General features: G+C 37.9%; 1 protein-coding gene across 3 annotated transcripts in view; it reads right to left on the bottom strand.

Moving 5' to 3' along the window:
- The window catches only part of EMCN (endomucin), a 116571-nt gene that overhangs the window by 74586 nt on the left and 23588 nt on the right, over positions 1-18397 (bottom strand). For all 3 annotated transcript variants that reach the window (XM_015569995.1, XM_015569994.1, XM_006772999.2), the window contains exon 2: positions 6896-7018. In XM_015569995.1, the coding sequence (XP_015425481.1) occupies positions 6896-7018 (123 nt within the window). The remainder of the gene's footprint in view (positions 1-6895; positions 7019-18397) is intronic.

Genomic DNA, 18397 nt, shown 5'->3' with positions numbered 1-18397 from the left:
TCCCCTCCCCCGCCGAGTACACAAATTTTTGTGCACTGGGCCTCTAGTATATATATAAAAGCCCAGCGACCAGAACGGCGAAACAACCGGAATGACCAGTGGCTATGATGTGCACTCTGGCAGCCAACCAGCCTGATCTGGGCCCTGATCGTACCCTGTCCTCAGCCAGCCTGGGCCCCAACCGACCCCCAACACCCTGATTGGGGAACAAGCCAGCTGGCCAAATGCCTGCTGCCCCTCCCCCTCCCACTGGCCCAGCCCGATGGGCCCCCATCAGGGCTGGGTGGCCAGACCCCACCTGTGCACAATTTCATGCACTGGTCCTCTAATCTCTCTATATAAAACTCTAATATGAAAATAGACCAAATGGTGGAACAACTGAACAACCGAAAAACCGGTTGCTATTATGTGCACTGACCACCAGGGGGCATGCATGGAACATGGAGGGAGTTGGCTGTGGTAGGATGGTGGAGCAGGGGCACCAGTTGCTGTCACAAGGGCAAGTCTCTGGTTATTACTGAAAATTCTTTGCTCCTGCTCACTGTAGCCCGCCGGGCGCTCGTACCTGCGGCTAGCGCTGGAGTCACTGCTTGCACCCACTGCCTGTGCCCAGCACTGGCCTGGTCACTTGGTGCTGTCAGCAGGTGTGAGCAGCGGCTTCTGGCTCCGATAGTCCTTCAGGGCTTCTCCACTTACCCCTGCTCCTGAGGGTGATCAGGGCAGCAGCCGCCGCTCGCACCTGCTGCTGGTACCTGCCCCAATCACTCTGTGCCATCAGCAGGTGCGAGCGGGGCTGCCAGCAGAGAGGGAACCGGGGACTGTGGTGGAAGGGGCTGGGCGGGGGCCCGGAGGATGGGCTAAGACCCATCCCTGTGCCCACTACAGCCTTGCAGCCCACAGTTCCTTTCAAGATGCACAAATTCATGCACTGGGCCCCTACTGATGATATAAATAGAGAAAATGTCAAATTTATATAATCTTTGAGTTTCTGAAGCCCTTGACCCATTTTTTTAACTACACATCTTGAATTCATGTTTGTTAGAGAGAAGAGAGATGTAATGAAGTTGAACATTGGCCAAAGTATTTAACCCAAATCTTATATTTGGATTCATTTTCAGTCTTGGTCTTTGGAAAACTGAAGAGCCAAATGGATGTACATTTCTGAACAGTGATCTTATGATCATGCTGATGTTCACCATATTTTATCAGTATAAAATATCTATAACATAAACAGTATATAATTTATTTTAGATTTTTTGTTAATGTATAATAATTCCCTTTTAAATGTAGATAAGAATTCTACATATAACTTATAGTACATTTCTATGTGCTAAACATGTTAACATTCTGAAGTATAAGTACATCTTTATGATTGCAAAATTAAGGGAGGTGGGTGGGAGGAAAGAGATTAACCAAAAACTTATATGCATATATTCATAACCCAAGGGCACAGACAATAGTGGGAGTGGGTTGAGGATGGGATGGAAGGGGTCAATGAGGGAGAAAAAGGGACATCTTTAATACTTCCAACAATAAAGATAAATTTTAAAAATGTAAGTACTAGTGAGAATTGTTATTTCTGTTAATTTTATGTGCAAAACAATGATTAAGTACTTTAAAGTGGTCAATAAAAGAAATAGACTGAATTTAATGTGAACATTAAGAGGGTATCATAGCTATATATCTTTAGGGATATAAGATAATTTTGAGTCGACAGATGTTTATAAAAGATTAAATCAGAGAACACTTCTATTCTTTGTAAAATTATTTAGTAAACTATAGTTTATAACATTTTCCAAAACAACCTTTTAGAACTGTATTTAATTCCTTTCACAGGACACAAGGGTTTCCAGAAAATGTCAACTTGTAAACATTTCATATTTTGTGAAAATAAGCTAAAAGCAAAATGTCAACTTTACCACTTAGGAATTCTGTAAGAAGGAAAACCTAAGAGATCATGTATAAAGCTACCTCAGGTAATTCATATTCATTTCAAAATTAAGGAATATAAAGACGATGGATAAAAGAAAAAAATATGGAAAAAGAGATACCCAAACCCATTTTCTTCCTACTAATAATACAAAAAAAATTACAAAAATGCCTTCTAAAAGTCTGTTCTTTATAGGTGCATGTTAGTCCATTTCTAGAAAGGGAGTACATCTTAAGCATCACCACAGCTGCTACTCCATATGGAAGAGATGGCCAAAGTATCTGGCTCCTCTACTGACCTCAGTTGAAATTGAACGTCCACTTAGCATAAAAAATGTTCAGTATCAGGGCTGAGAAATTTTTATTTCTTCATTATAATTCAGCTCATTAAAAAATTGACTATTAAATGTTTCAAAAATCAAGCTGGAAAATAATTACATTTTAAGAATGAAATTTCAGGTTTATTTTTTATCCTAGAGGTTCATTTTATAATGATGATTTTCAATGCCTGCCAAATGTTGATTTTTAACTCTGGCCACTGGCCTTTGAACAAAAGGGTAGTGCACTTGATATACATCTAGGAAGAGAGCAAGTCCTCTCTCTCTAATGGGGTAGATCTCTGAGCGCAAGCTCTGCTCCAGGCCAAGCTCCATCCATCACCTCTGCCGTTGCTGTAAGAATGCCCTTGTTGCACATTTTCCATTTTTTTTATAACATTTCTGCCATTTTCTGGAGAAATAAAATGTACATGCTTTAGAATACACCTGAGCACTATTAAATCAAGTGTCTTTGATCTCTAAACAAAAAAATCTGATTGGGAAGCCTTACAATGGAAATAAAGAAACTCAATGGCATGCTTTTTGCTTGTTTTTTGTTAAACACTTTTATTGTGGCTAAAATTACCATATTGGCCATGAGGAAGAGGGGAATATGGAATCACTTCACTATAGATATACCTTTTGTGGTATTACAATATAATCTAAAGATAGTTATTTTGGAGGATGAGACACTGTATAAAACTCCCTAATATGTAAATCCCCTCACAGGTCTGACGTTAAGAAAACGTCTAAGTCCGTCTGGGTAGCTCCCTTGGTTAGAGCCTTGTCCCAATACCCCAGGTTTTGGGTTCCATCCCTGATCAGGACACACAAGAATCAACCAATGAATGCATGAATGTCTGTTTTTCTCTCTCACCATTCCTCTCTCCCTCTTTTCCTTTCTCTCTCTCTAAAAAAATAAAAATAAATAAAAATAGATGTTTCTCTCTCCTTTCCTTTCTCTGTCTTCCTTCTCCACTCATTTTCTTTTAGGCATCATGCCCCCCCAGCTGCCTGATGGCCCCAAACATCCTGGCCACCAAGCCAGACTTTTCGTTTCTCATACTGCATCGGAGTAGATCATGCCCATCAGGGCCTGCCGTGCCTTCTTCATCCACCTTCCACCATCACTCTCTCAGCTGCATTCCTGAGAGATACCAGAATAGACTCTTTCCTTCCCCTAATCCCTCTTCACTGCTATAATAATGCTTACTAAAACCCTTAAAACACTTCTAAGCAAATATTATATGATTCTAAGAAATCTTTTTTTTTTTTTTTAATATATTTTATTGATTTTTTACAGAGAGGAAGGGAGAGAGATAGAGAGTTAGAAAATCGATGAGAGAGAAACATCGACCAGCTGCCTCCTGCACACCTCCCACGGGGGATGTGCCTGCAACCCAGGTACATGCCCTTAACCGGAATCGAACCTGGGACCTTTCAGTCCACAGACCGACGCTCTATCCACTGAGCCAAACCGGTTTCGGCTGATTCTAAGAAATCTTAATTTGAGGGATTTTATAATGACATTGTAGCTTTAAAATAAATTGTATATATATCCTATCTAATAATAGACAAACATGGTAATTGGCCATACCTTTGCTACTCCTCCCATTGACTAATCAGTGAGATATGCAAATTAACCCAACCAAGATAGTGGCCGGCAGCCACGCAGCTGAAACGAGCAGGAGAATTGCTTGCTCCAGTGATGGAGGAAGCCATAGTTCCCTGCCTGCCACGGCCCGGCTCTGAGCTCCGAAAGCAACAAAGTTTCAATTATAGAAGCTAAACAAACCCCAGATACCTGCTTTCAGTAGGTCGTGGCCTCAGAGCTGGAGCGAGCAGGAGCTCGGCTCTCAGCCCAGTGACAGCAACAAAGTTTCAATTGTAGAAAGTAAACAAATCCCAGAATAAAAAAAAAATAAAAAAAGGAGAGGCTGGGAGCTTCAGTCACTGGCCAGTCTGAAAACGGCCCTCAGTCTCTCACCCAGACTGGCCAGGAACCCCAGTGGGGACCCCCACCATAAAAGGGGTGTGGCCAGCCTGAAAACAGCCATCAGCCCCTCACCCAGGCTGGCCAGGCACCCCAGTGGGGACTCCCATGCTGAAAGGGTGTGACCAGCTGCAAACAGCCATCAGCCCCTCACCCAGTCTGGCCAGGCACTCCAGCAGGACCTCCACCCTGATCCGGAACACCTTTAAGGGCAAACCAGCCGGCCCCCACCCATGCACCAGGCCTCTATCCTATATAGTAAAAGGGTAATATGCAAACTGACCCTAACAGCAGAAAGACTGGGAATGACTGGTCACTATGACACACACTGACCACCAGGGGGCAGACGCTCAATGCGGAGCCGCCCCCTGGTGGTCAGTGAGCTCTCACAGTGGGGAGCTCTGCTCAGCCACAGTCAGGCTGATGGCTGTCAGTACAGCGGTGGTGGTGGGAGCCTCTCCTGCCTCCTCAGCAGTGCTAAGGATGTCTGACTGCAGCTTAGGTCTGCTCCCTGCTGGCAAGTGGACATCCCCTGAGGGCTGCAGGGCTGCCAGAGGGATGTCTGATTGCCAGCTTAGGCCCAATCCCCTGGGGAGCAGGCCTAAGTCAGCAGGTGGTCATCCCCTGAGGGGTCCCAGACTGCTAGAGGGCACAGGCCAGGCTGAGGGATCCCCCCTCCCCTGAGTGCACAAATTTTTGTGCACCGGGCCTGTGTGTATGTGCACACACACACACACACACACACACACATATATCCTCACTCGAGGATATGTTTTTATTGATTTTCGAGAGAGGAAGGGAGAAAAATATCAATGTGAGAGAGAAACATTGGTTTGTTGCTTCCCATATGTGCCCTGACCAGGGATTGAATCCACGACAATTTTCTATACAGATTAAGCTCCAACCAACTGAACCACCTGGCCAGGGTAATTGCCCATATTTTTTGAGATGCACATTTAGTTTGTAGAGGTAAAATGACATAAAGTCTGGATTCCCTTCCAAATACTTTACAACAAAATAAGACACAAAAAGAGAGAAGAGAAAGAAAAAGAAAGAAAGAAGGGAGAGAGGGAGGGGAAGAGGAGGGAAGGAAGAAGGAAGGAAGGAGAAAAAAATGAAGAAGTTTGGTAAAATCTTGATAATTATTGACTGGGAGATGGACATATGGATATTATTTACAGTACTGTACTTTTGAGTTCATCTGAACATTTTTATAATAAAAACAACAAAAACGAAAGCTTCTCTAGCTTATTACAATTTTTACAATAGAATTTTAATAATTTAAAGAACAGACTAGAATTTAATGTCTGTTAACTGGGTACTATGAAGCAGTAAATGTGCCACAGAAAGGAATGAAGAGAAGTGTGTGTGTGTGTGTGTGTGTGTGTGTGTGTGTGTGTGTACATCAATCTCAGTGTTCTATGCATTTGATTCAGAGAAGGGGGTTTCACTGTCCCTTTACAGGATCTCCCTACTGTAAAGTCATTAAACATGTCTCTCAGTTATGCTTTACATGAGTAGGTAAAAATTGAGAGAGAGAGAGAGAGAGAGAGATGCCCTCATTGTATACTTTCTTCTGGTTTGGTAGAGAAGTTCTAGGAGTTTAAGGTTTCACCTTAAAATTAAACATTTCAGAGATAATCTATAATAATAAAAGTGTAATATGCTAATTAGACTGGATATCCTTCCAGACTAAGCCGGGACTGCAGCCACCATGGCTGCGAGGGAGGGATCCAGGCAGCCGCCCAAAGGCCCACTCTTGCATGAATTTCCTGCATTGGGCCTCTAGTGGAGTGTATTTATACCATTTTACTTTGAGAATCCCCAAGCCATTCAGGCCCAGTGCACCAGCCCTCATCGGTCCTCATGTGTTTAAACTTGTGTTTAAGCTTGGCATTAGACTGAACGGTGAATGAAGAATAGAGGGATAAGAAAGGTAGCTGAGGGAATTTTAGTCATCCATTCATCTGGATGTACGATTTTCAGCTATCTCTGTGAATTCAGCATTCTACCAGGTTTTCTGCCCACAGGTAGTCAACAAATAATTTTTTTTCTCTCTCCATTGATTATTGGACCCGAATGATATGCCTCTTTATGAAAATGCAGTATTCATTGGACTGATAACCTCTTGAGTTTTAAATTCAATGATCATAATGTCTCCTTTTACTTTTCATTGATGGTGAGGTAATCCCCTTTATACTTAGAGCATAAAACACAATAATGTTGACATTGTTACTGACACCTGAAAATTAAAGCTTTTATCAGCCCAATATAACTAACAAAATCAGCTTGTTATTAATATAGTCAACTCTGCTGTTTAAGTAGAGAACTGCAATATTTAGAAAGATATTTTTATGATTTAGGAAGTGATAATTTCATTCTTTTTTAAAAATAAACTTTGTGTATTTAACTTTCATAATAGGATAAGTCTCAAACAGGAAGTGATCTAAGTGGACATTATCAAAGAATCCCAGTGAGATTGCAGGGTTCTGTATTCAGTCCAAAATAACATGAGTTTATAAATAGTAAACTAGCACAGAACTTCATATCATCAGGTACAAGGTCTTAAATTATTTTCCTGTGATTAAATTACAAAGGTGCTACTAATTTTATTTGTTAAAGTTAGAATATATTTCACTCTAAGTATCTATCTTACCTTTGGGAGATGTTCCAACTGTTGATTGTGTAACAAGATTTAGTGATGTTGTTGTGACTGGTGTTGGTACAGATGTTTTTGCTGCAGAAATTGTTGATGATTTTAATTGAGGAGTGGTTACATCTGAAAAAAAAGTAAATTGTGTCAAAGTGGTTGCATTAAAATTTACATTTATTTTGCCAATCAACAGACTATTATATTTAAATAAAATGAACTCTATGTATGTGTTGTTAACACAGCCAGTAGGGTATGAATTTGAAATTAAGTTTCTAATTGTTATAAAGTCAGCCCTGAGCAGTATTCATTCACAATCCCATCTGCTTCTCACCAATGGTGTGAATTTTCAAGATGGCTGGCATGAGCAGTTTGTGTGTCTGAAACAAAACAGTATCTGACAAAACTAGTGAGGAATATATGTGTACATTTAAAATTTAACAGTATTTCAAATCAATTAAACTAATGTCAGATGAAATAATTAGACACTCTCTGGGCAGTGGATATTTTACTAATATTTTCAATTTTGCAACATGCCTACATTTTTGGCCATTGAGTTACTATAAATCTGCATTTTCAAATGTTTTACTTCTCTAAATTATAACAACCAAGGGCAAAGATATGAAGGCAATTGTGATCTATATTACATATTTACTGTTAGTAATTCATTCTTTGGCAATAAAAACTCAATATTTTAATAATAATTCTTAGAAATCTCATTAAAATATTAATAATTTTTCAAATTTATGTAGGAGTTAATTCTGAATGATTTATAAAATATTTGTTTCACATAATATTATTAGAATTTATTAGCATTTATATAAGCTTTTTGATCCTCTATATTGCTATTCTTGCCTCTGTACACTCACTGTTGGGTTGAAGATCAAAAAGCAACAAATGTCTACATACTTGGAAAAAGTATTCATGTACACAGAAGGCATTATTTTTATGGTGTATGTATAGTCAGTGGAGTATATAGTATAGCATTTAGTTAAGAAGATGGATTTTGAATAACAAAGACATATTCAAATCCCACTGCTATGTCATTTCAGTCAATGTATGTCACTAGTATAAGTTGTCAAATTTAAATTTCATCCCAAATTTTCCTTTTTTAAATATTGAATGGCAACCATAATTTTAAAAGGTTTTTAATTAAAAAATAAGATATGTAGCTTATGTATTATAATTATGCCTTTTACATTTCAAAAACAGTAAAGTTTAAAGGTTATTTTTCGCTGTACTAAAATAACTGTTTTAATCCTTTAAAATGTATACATAAACTCATCAATTATAACTTTTATTACATTAAAATAACTTCTTCAGTTATAATGAATAAAAATAAACTTAACTTAAAATTTTTTCCTCTTTTGAATCCGGAAAATACCAATAATTTTTCATGTCAGTGAAAAATAGTATTTCAGATGCCATGCCATGGGTGTATTTCCTATTTCACTTTATAGCAGTGATTTTCAACCTTTTTCATCTCATAGCACAGATAATTACTAAAATTTTGCGGCTCATCAAAAAATATATTATAGAATTTTTTGCCAATTTGACAAAAATAGTAGGCGTGATTGTGATTCATTCACCTCGGTGGCTATTGTGTTGGCTGTTGTCGGTTCTTTCATTTGACAATCTAAGGGAAAAGAGGTCAGTGCCCCTGAATCAATAGTCAGGTGTTGCATGTGTTAAAAATTCTTGTGGCACATCCGTTGGAAATCGCTGCCTTATATTTTTGAGCGCTTGGAAATGTTAGCACTTAGCACCAACTTTGTTGACAGCCAGTGCACAGAGATTGCTTGATGTACTCAGCATATACTAGTTGTGTTCAGCACATACCAAAATGACAGAACTGCTTTTCCGCAGGCTTATGGAAATCAAGTCAAAAGCTTTTTTCCCCTCTGGAGATACACTTCACACCTTTGGTGTCACCCCTCTCCTTCCCACAATATTCATCAGGGAGAAGGAACACAGCATAAATGAGGTTACCTTCTCTCTTAGTCTATTCTGGCTATCTTTCTTTTTCTCCTGTAGTCCATGATGAGACACTAATTTCTAAGTTTAAGTTAAGGTGGACGAAGTTATTTAAGGAAGCACATACCACACTGACTGGAATTTTTTTCTTGAAATAACTTCAATGATTCCCATCTGTTGACTTCCAAAATAGTAACAATCTTAATTTCTGAGTATAATCAACATCTCTAAAGATATTTTTCTTATATCTTCCCTCTCTCTCTTTTTCTCTTACCCTTCCCTCCTTTCTTTCCTGCCTTTTTTCTTCCACAAACAGTAACAAATATGAAAAGCATGATTCAATACAGTAAAATATTCTATAATGTACCACAAGGTATCACCCTTGAGTAGCTTTCAAACATGTAAGGAATGTGATGCTTATACATAATAAATAATAAGAGATATTTTTTTACGTAGAACAGTGTTTTCCAAAGTGCAGGTTATGATGCATTTAAAAACTAGTGCATAACCTGTTGCATTTAAAGTCATATCTCCTTCCATCCCCATACACTCAGCTTTGAGTGGTGAGCACACAATGCATTATACGGATGATGTATCATAGAATTATACACTTGAATCCTATATAATTTTATTTCCCAATGTCACCCAATAAATTTAACGAAAAAACAACAAAATCTGCTTAGTGGATTATAGGCAGAGCTTTTGCCAAATGAAAGAGAAAAGAGACAATATTAGAATGATATTACAAATAACTTCATGAAGCTTTTGTTTTGGAGCATGTATGCGTGTGTAAATTTAAGTGAAATATGTGCCATGCAAAACATATTCCTTACTGTGATTCCAGCTAAACATTTGAAAGGTGCTGTACAAAATATTGGGCAAGAGATTATAAGATAAAAGATGACCACCCTGCTGGCATGCGCAAGGAATGTTTCGTTTGAGACTGGACATAGAGCTGGAGTTTTAAGAGTGTTTCCATACAGGAAGAGGAGAGGACATGAGCATAGGTCTGGAGTGGGGAACTGAGAAGTAATTGAGGAGACTTCAAACAGTTCTTTTTGGCTGGATTGCAATATCCTATGAAAGGATAGAGTGGATGTTTGTAAAATTCTGGAAGCCAGATTTTAGAGAATCATGAACATCAAGCCAGGGACTTGGGACATTATCAATAAGTCAGTGGGGAGTTTCGGAAAATGAGCAAACATAAATTGTCCTGTAGAAAACACGACGAGGAAATGGTGTGGCAGAGAATGAGAAGATACCAGTGGAAATGAATATCCCCATTTTTATGTTAGCAATGTCCTCTGCCCTCCTGAAGTCAGCAGGTGAGATCAACGAGTTCCCGCCCATGAAATGACTTGAGACAAATTACAAGGAGGCACATTTCTAACCACTGGTGAGGTAAGATAGAGCTGTACTGTAAGACTTTTCTCCCTCAGCATCCTTCCACACATTTGGCCACTGATTTCCTTGAGTAACCCTTACTCCATTAATACTCATAATTAACATCTCTATTTATTAGTTCTTCAGATTGTTCAACAGAGAGTATGTCCTCTTTTGGCAAGGACTGACAAATCCTAAAAGTATTGAGTGAACCAGGTGAGCTGGGTTCAATGTGAGCTCTTTCTGCAGATTATCTCATTTAATCCTAACAAAGGCAGTGCAGTGCTCATACCGTTATGAGCATCGTTTTACAGATTAGGGCCCTGAAGCTCAAAGAGGCTAAGCAGCTTGCCCACATTACACAGGGGGAAGTAGTACAGTGGAAATGTAATTCAGACAGCCTGGCCTTCAGAGAAGACACCATTCACCACCACACGTCTTGCTGTGGGAAGGTGGCTCTCTGCAAAGCCACATACCCCAACTCCACCTGCTCTTTGCCTTTGTAAGGTGTGATAGTAAAAGGGAGGAAATGACTAGACAGTGTTTTGCCTTTATGTATCTAGAATGAGAAAACAGATAAAATAATTCACCATTTTTTTCCTTAAAAATAACAAACATTCATTCTTTCATATACACATACATACACACACATATTAGACTTATTGCTTTAAAACAAATTTCTAATTCTCTAAAACTACATTTGAAAAATAAAAAATAGAGATGAACTCAGTTTAAAAATCAGAAAATAGAAACTTTTTCTTATTGTATAGTGGGTAAGAATTATTCCCACTAACTACTACTGTTGAAGGTTTTATTGGCCATGATGCAAGGAGCAGTTATACTTGTACTGTATTTATTGTCTAAAATTTATTCTAGGCTTGATTTGATGTCATCAGAAACTATTTAAGAAAATGGTTTATTCTGAAGTATTTTCTCTTCATAGGACATGGTGAAGTAGCATGTTCCCTCTCCTTAGCTCCAAGGCGATTAAAGATAAATTTAACAAGATCTGTGCTTTGCTTATGCCAATGACTTTGCTTGTGCCAAGTCAGATAGTGTTGCTCCTAGGAAGTTGTAAGAGAAACAGATGGCATTTGTCCTGATTCCATCCTATGGCCATACACCCAGACTGAGAGAGCACAGGGACACCATGATACTAGTTTCCTGTGCTATGAAAGGACAAAGTATTGTTGGGATTTTAATCAAATAATTACTTTAATTGTAGAAATTATATGAAAGATTTATGCTAAAAATCTATTTCTATAGATCCTAAATAGTCTTTCATTCTCTGAAGTTCAAGGTAGAGAATTCCCGAGTGTTCATATATAACACCATATGGCAGTGATGGCGAACCTATGACACGCGTGTCAGAGGTGACACGTGAACTCATTTTTTTGGTTGATTTTTCTTTGTTAAATGGCATTTAAATATATAAAATAAATATCAAAAATATAAATCTTTGTTTTACTATGGTTGCAAACATCAAAAAATTTCTATATGTGACATGGCACCAGAGTTAAGTTAGGGTTTTTCAAAATGCTGACACACCGAGCTCACAAGGTTCGCCATCACTGCCATATGGGATCTTTCTTGTGAACTTGCATTCTTGTCTTTGAGAATTCAGCTTACAGCTGGAAACCAAGTATCATATTTTCAAATGACCAAGTCATCTACCCTAATCTTTCTAGGTAACTCAAAAATAGTCTCTAAATGTTAGAATTTCATTTATCCTCATAATAAGCAGCTATTGCTCCAGTTATCTGTTCTCTTACCAAGGCCATGTCTAAAGTCCACTGGAAATCCACTACTAAAGAGAACAGATCTTGCTTCTTCTAGGTCAACACGAACACCAAATGACTAAGTTAGATTTCTAGAACTTGAAACCTGGCAAGAACTTTTTGCTATCTTACTGTAATACAATTTCTACATTTTATGGCTTAGATAATATATGAGTTTAAGGTCGTTTCAAAAGATTATCACCCCAGTAAAATTGTTCCACTGATTCCCAGTTTAGCATTCTATTATGCAATTTAGAAAGTTCTGGGTTTGTTTCTCATTCTACTACTAGAGGCCCAGTGCATGACATTCATGCACTGGGGGTGGGGGTCACTCAGTCCAGCCTGCTCTCTCTTGCAGTCCGGGACCTGGCAGGCAGACATCCCCCAAGGGGTCCTTAGTGCTGCCAAGGAGGAGGGAGAGGCTCCGGCCACTGCCACTGCGCTTGCCAGCCGTGAGCCCAGCTTCTGGCTGAACATCTACTGCCTGGTGGTCAGTGAGCATCATAGTGACCAGTTGTTCCAATGTTGGGTCCATTTGCATATTAGGGTTTTATTATATAGGATATGGGCATGTAAAATGCACCCCTGAAGGAGGCAGTGTTGAAGTTTCTCCTGAACTAACTCTGAAAAAATATTTACTTTGCCAGTTTACAAACATTTTATAAGAGTTAAATTCTTTAAGGAAATAGAAGAATTATTTCTTTAGAAATATGTAATTACAGTATGTTAAAATGCTAATTACTAAATAGTCTCATAAACCCTCAAAGTGCCATTATTAGGTAATATAATTTTAACCTAGAACAACCAATCTGTAGAAGTTCAGATAAAATAGACAATTCTACATTTCAATAGTTTATGTATTATTTCTACTAACTGATATTAGCATAGTGCAATGCCACCTCCTATATTACACTGTCAGGCACTCAGAAATTTTATATAGATTTTATCATGAAATGAAGTAATTGCCAACTGTTTAGTTTTGACTTTCTGATGTTTAGCCTCATGTGTATCACAGCTTATAACAAATAGGAATCCACTCTTAAGTTTACATGTGATAGCAATGCGTAAATCAGGGTATTATAAGTAGTAGAAGTGTCCCTTTTCATAATAACTTGTCAGTGGTTATCATCATAATAATTCTTTCTCAACGGGTACCTTTTATCTTCTTTGTTAGTAAATGATCATTAGTGAAGTTTAAGTTGAAAATTTTAATTTTCTCTCACACATTAAAAATGTATATTAAGCCTGCTCTGTGTGGCTCAGTAGTTGAGCATTGACCTATGAACCAGGAGGTCAAGGTTCAATTCCTGGTCAGGGCACATGCCCGGGTTGCGGGCTCAATCCCCAGTGTGGGGCATGCAGGAGACAGCCACTGAGTGATTCTCTCTCATCATGGATGTTTATATCTCTCTCTCTCTCCCCTTTCTCTCTCTGAAATCAATAAAAATATATTTAAGATGCATATTAAAAACTTAAAAACAAAAATGTAATATATGGCAAATTTATGCATAAAATTAAAGTGTATTTAAATTGATTAATTAAATAAAATATGACACCATTTTTCATATTTACACTAAAATAGAGCCTTTAGGAAAGATAAGGCACCAACTCTTTGATGATCAGTTTCACAGTAACACACATTTACGCTAATGAGATCCTTTTCAAAATAGCAAAGGTTCACATTGGTTCTCTGCTAACCAAATACAGTGCAGTTAGTTTTTTCTCAATTAAAAGAAAAAAAACCACACCATTACTATGGGAGGATGTATCCTTAATGATTTCTTCTATTTGCATCAATCCAAAACTTCATAAATCCTCTATAAAATGTATAAGTAATGCACTAACTAATAAATTATTTAGCTCAATTAATTTTCATAAAGTAAAATATGTTTTAGGTTTTATTTTGATACTTGAGCCATATATATGTATATATTATTATATATACTAATATATATATTAAACATATATTCATACTTATATGAAACATTATTAAATTATGCTAAGGTGCCATATAAAATGGTGCTATAAATTAATATTATACATAGCTGGTTCCACACAGTATTAAGTGAAATCTGAGTAAGGTGATGTCTCTGTATGAATCTAGAACAATCAAAATCATTTTCTTGTATGAAGAGATTCAAGAAGAATCAAATAATTCAGGACAACAAGAAAAAAATGTCTCATGGGGAAAAAAGAAAGAAAGTACCTTCAAATAGAAGGGAAAGTCAAGAGGGTCAAATAAAATAGAGGCTGTATCATACAAGGCTTGTCAGGGGACACTGATATTAGACACTATAAGCAGAATCTTTTGGGAGAGGTAAATGGGAAAAATCCCATTTTCAATAAAAACATCAGAGTTCGTGTCAACTCTTGAGAAAAGAATTTAAAATATGAAGTACATTTTCAATTAAGGCTAACAACGTACTGCAGCAGGCACAAAAAATTTGAGAATCCTTAAATTTTCTAGGTGGAAAAAAGAAGAAAATCTCATTTTTCACAGGGAGGAAAATACTCAGATGAGTGGGAGAAAGCTGTGCCCGATACAGGAATCTCTTCAGGTTGCCAGCCATCTGTGAGGTGTGTAGGGAGCGCCAAGCTTAGCAGGCTCGGAGCGTGCACAGGTGTCGCAGCCACCTGGCCCCTCCGGGGGGGCACAGGAAGGCAACATTGCATTGGTGAGTTGCTTAAACAGAAAACAACAATAGCTGCAAAATGGACCTGAAAATCTGAGGTGTTTTGCTGACAAATGGACGGAGGTGTACCAGGCAAATGCCTCCCCTCACCCAGGTGTTAGGTTGGAAATTATGGGGCAAGGCAGTTATTTTTCCTTCACAAAATAATTGTGAGTCTTTAAAAATCATGTTCCATAATGAGATGTTTTAAAATTGTGGACTCTATGGTAAAGGATTTTTGTCTAATGTACCAAGTTTGATGGAAGAGTTTTGACTCTGTGAGATGTGAAAAGGCGAAGGTTATATTTAATATTTATAGGGGCGGGAGTAAGGGGGAAAAGGAACGACCTGGCCTTACTCCCGGGCTCCTAGACAATTGTCCCAGGTTCCCCCCCACCCACACCCCCACCCCCCATGCTATGCTCTGACTCCAGAGAGGAACTGTGGTTCTGCAGGTCAAACACTGCTTCCAAAAAAAAAAAGAAAAGAAAAGAAAAAGAAAAGATGCTTAGGCGTTGCAAGTCCTTGTACTCCCCAGCAATATTTACAAGCAAATCCCTGGGGCCCATTTCATGACTTCAGGAAGGGGATCCATTGGGGGCCCTCTTCATCCTGAAAGAAACAGCTGCTCTATCCCTTCTCTGAACTCAATTAGGGGCAATAATACAGGAAAGTGCAATCCCATCATCTCTCTAGTGGCACCTCCAGCTTTCCTCTGAACTCAGTATGCAGCCACTTGAAGTCTTGAGTCTTAACTACATTTCCTTCAGCATTTCTTCAGAAATGGGGATGGTCTGAGCTCTGAGCACAATGGCTTTGTGGAAATATTAACTTGTTACCTGGGAGAAATCTGAGCCCTGAAGGGAATTCCATATTTTTGAAGGACAAAAATGTCTACATACATTTGCAATCTGATAATGTTACCTGGACTGAGTGAATTTCCCTTTAGAGTGCTGGTCTACCTACAACCAGAGAAAATGTGAAAGACAAAGTTTGAAATAGACATTTGGAATACTTTGTTTTAGAATTTTCTTTTCAACAGAAGACCAAGTGTAATGAGATGAAGTATTTTGCATAGGTAAGGTAATTCCTATGTGAGCAGATAAGAGCTCACCTCCAATAAGCTAGTCAATGCCCGCCCACCAAGGTGTATGTGTGTGTGTGTGTTCGTGTCTATATTTAATTAAGAACAACAGGTTTTTTCTTCTAAAAATAGTCTACAATTTTGCATTTGGAGCTAGAAAATGATATTTGACTAAATTAGAGATATCTTATTTATCATTAATCTACTGTTATTTATGTCTCCTCTAAATGTAAAGAAAAACTCTAGCTGAATTCAAATGCTATTTCATTTGTGTCAGTTGAAGTACTGTACTTTTAGTTAAAAGAGGTTAAAATAAAAGAACAAAAAAAGTAACTTCTACCTTTTGAAAATTCAAAGATAATCATTTGTTGCCCTGAAAAGAGTTATTTAAAGAGACAAAACATTTTAAAAATAGATATTGCTAGAACCCAAGCATGTGTAACAATAATTAAGCTCTGATGTTCTAACTTCTACATTTCTACAAACCAAGAGGAGGCTTGTGCTTTAGCAGTTTTACACGATGGCTTTATGGAGACATGAACTTGTTACCTGGAAGAAATCTTTCATGTTCTTTTCCTGTACATTGACTAGAGTCTTTGAACTACAATGTCATGTTTGTGGTTGCAGTATTGCTATGCTATTATTTTAGTAATCTAATGACTTTAGAGTACATTTTTTATATTACTGCTAATTGTTATGAAAGTGAATATAACTAATTAAGGTATGGAAAGTATGGAAAGTAAAAAAAACATTGATCATCAGTAGTGCCTCCTGTTTTGGGCTGACCAACCAGTATTATCCATCAGGAATTATTAAATAAATCAAAACAAAACCTCTTAGCTCAAAGTTTTGTCTTATCTTGTTCATTATTAGAACATTAATGTGCAACATTTTACTAAAAATTTAAAAGTAGAAAGGTCAATGATATTTTAATATCAAATGATTCAGAGAAAATTTGTGAAGGGCTTTTGAAAATACAACATCTTTCTTGTCCTTATCACTTTATTGGTTACTTGTCCTGTATTTAGGGCAACGTTGCAGAAAAATGTTTACCTTTTTTTGTTTTGGGGTAAAGTAGCAGTGAAATGGTAAATATATTATTGTTTGGTCTCACTTTTATAGCAAAATCATTAATTACCCATAGTGATAGAACAGATAATAAGATTGCAGGATATTAAAAAGAAAATTTGAAAGTTGTTTTCACGTAATAGAAGTAAGAGATTTTAGATAGTGCAGGTCTATAGCCCAGGTTGCTAAGGTGCTGTGGGCATGATACTCCTGGGATCTGTAGCGTTTTACCAGGAATTATTAAATAGTTTTTTTCTGGACAGTGCTATTCATCAGGCATGGTGTCAGATTCCTCGCATCACCTTTCAACATCTCGTGGAGTCAATGCCAAGAAGAATCGCCGCAGTACTGAAGGCAGAAGGTGGCCCAACGAAGTACTGATGGGGTGGTCATCATAATCTGGCCTCTCAGTGTGTGTGTGTACACACACACACACACACACACACACACACACATATATATATATATAGGCACATGTGGATTTAGAAAATTCACTAAGTAATTGAAGATAATCTGTGAGCGAGGATTAAATCAAGGCTGTGTGGTGTAGGAAGTGCAGGGCTCTGAGGCCATGTCACCCAGTTCAAGCTCAGGCCCCACCACTTACCAGCCATGTGACTTGATGCAAATTGCTTAAACTCTTTAGCTTCAGTTTTCAATATTATAGAAACCTACCCTATAGGGTTTTTGGACAAATCAAAATATTGGTTGCATGTTGTGGGACAGATGCAGTCCCTGGAAAAAGAAAGAGCTTGAACCAAATACTGCAACAGATTATTTATTTAATGGTAGGCGACAGACACACTTCCAGAATATGTTCTCAAAGCCGATTTGGGAAGTATCTGCTCTGCTGACAGGGGGTAAAATCAGGAAATACATTAAAGGGGAAAAAAAGCAAGAAATAAACTGTATACTTTTACTTCTCAATCAACTTAAATTTGTCTCATTACTGAAAAGTAGTGCCCTCTTGCTTGATATCACCCAGTTTTAACTAGAAGAATGAACCCTCCCAAATCCTTTCCCAAATGCCAAGATGAAGACTAGGATGGGAAATTTTTTCTTATCTAAGAACAAATGTTTAGATGTATTCTTTCTAAAGGTGATTTTGATATTTAAGAGGATGTCCAGGCTGTGAGGGATGTAAGAGAAGGAGCTACAGAGAACTGAATTGTTCTGACCAAGGAAATGGAAATTATTTGTTATTTTTTTTACCCCTAAGGTTGAAAGGGCAGAAGATGTGGGGAAACAGGAATAAGAAAAGGCTAAGAGAGAAGGGATTTTAAGAACTGGGAAGGGATATCATCCATGCAGGAAGCAGCTGATCAGATTGAGATGTTACCCTCTCACATCAATGTTTCTCTCTCTCTCCTCTTCTCCCTTCCCCTCTCTCTAAAATTGATAAAACAAAAAAAAAATTTTAAAGAACTGAGATATCTAAAACTCATTCCTAACTTTGCGTCACTCTGATGTAAAACCTTCCTTCCTTCAGTAAAGTCTGTTTGTACACATACACTGGGCAGATACCAAAACTTTCCTTAAGTGGGTCTTC

The sequence above is a fragment of the Myotis davidii genome, unplaced genomic scaffold (genome assembly GCF_000327345.1).
Source record: "Myotis davidii unplaced genomic scaffold, ASM32734v1 scaffold226, whole genome shotgun sequence".
Lineage (NCBI taxonomy): Eukaryota > Metazoa > Chordata > Mammalia > Chiroptera > Vespertilionidae > Myotis > Myotis davidii.
Note: the sequence above shows the minus strand (reverse complement) of the source record. Positions and strands in the feature narration are given on the sequence as shown.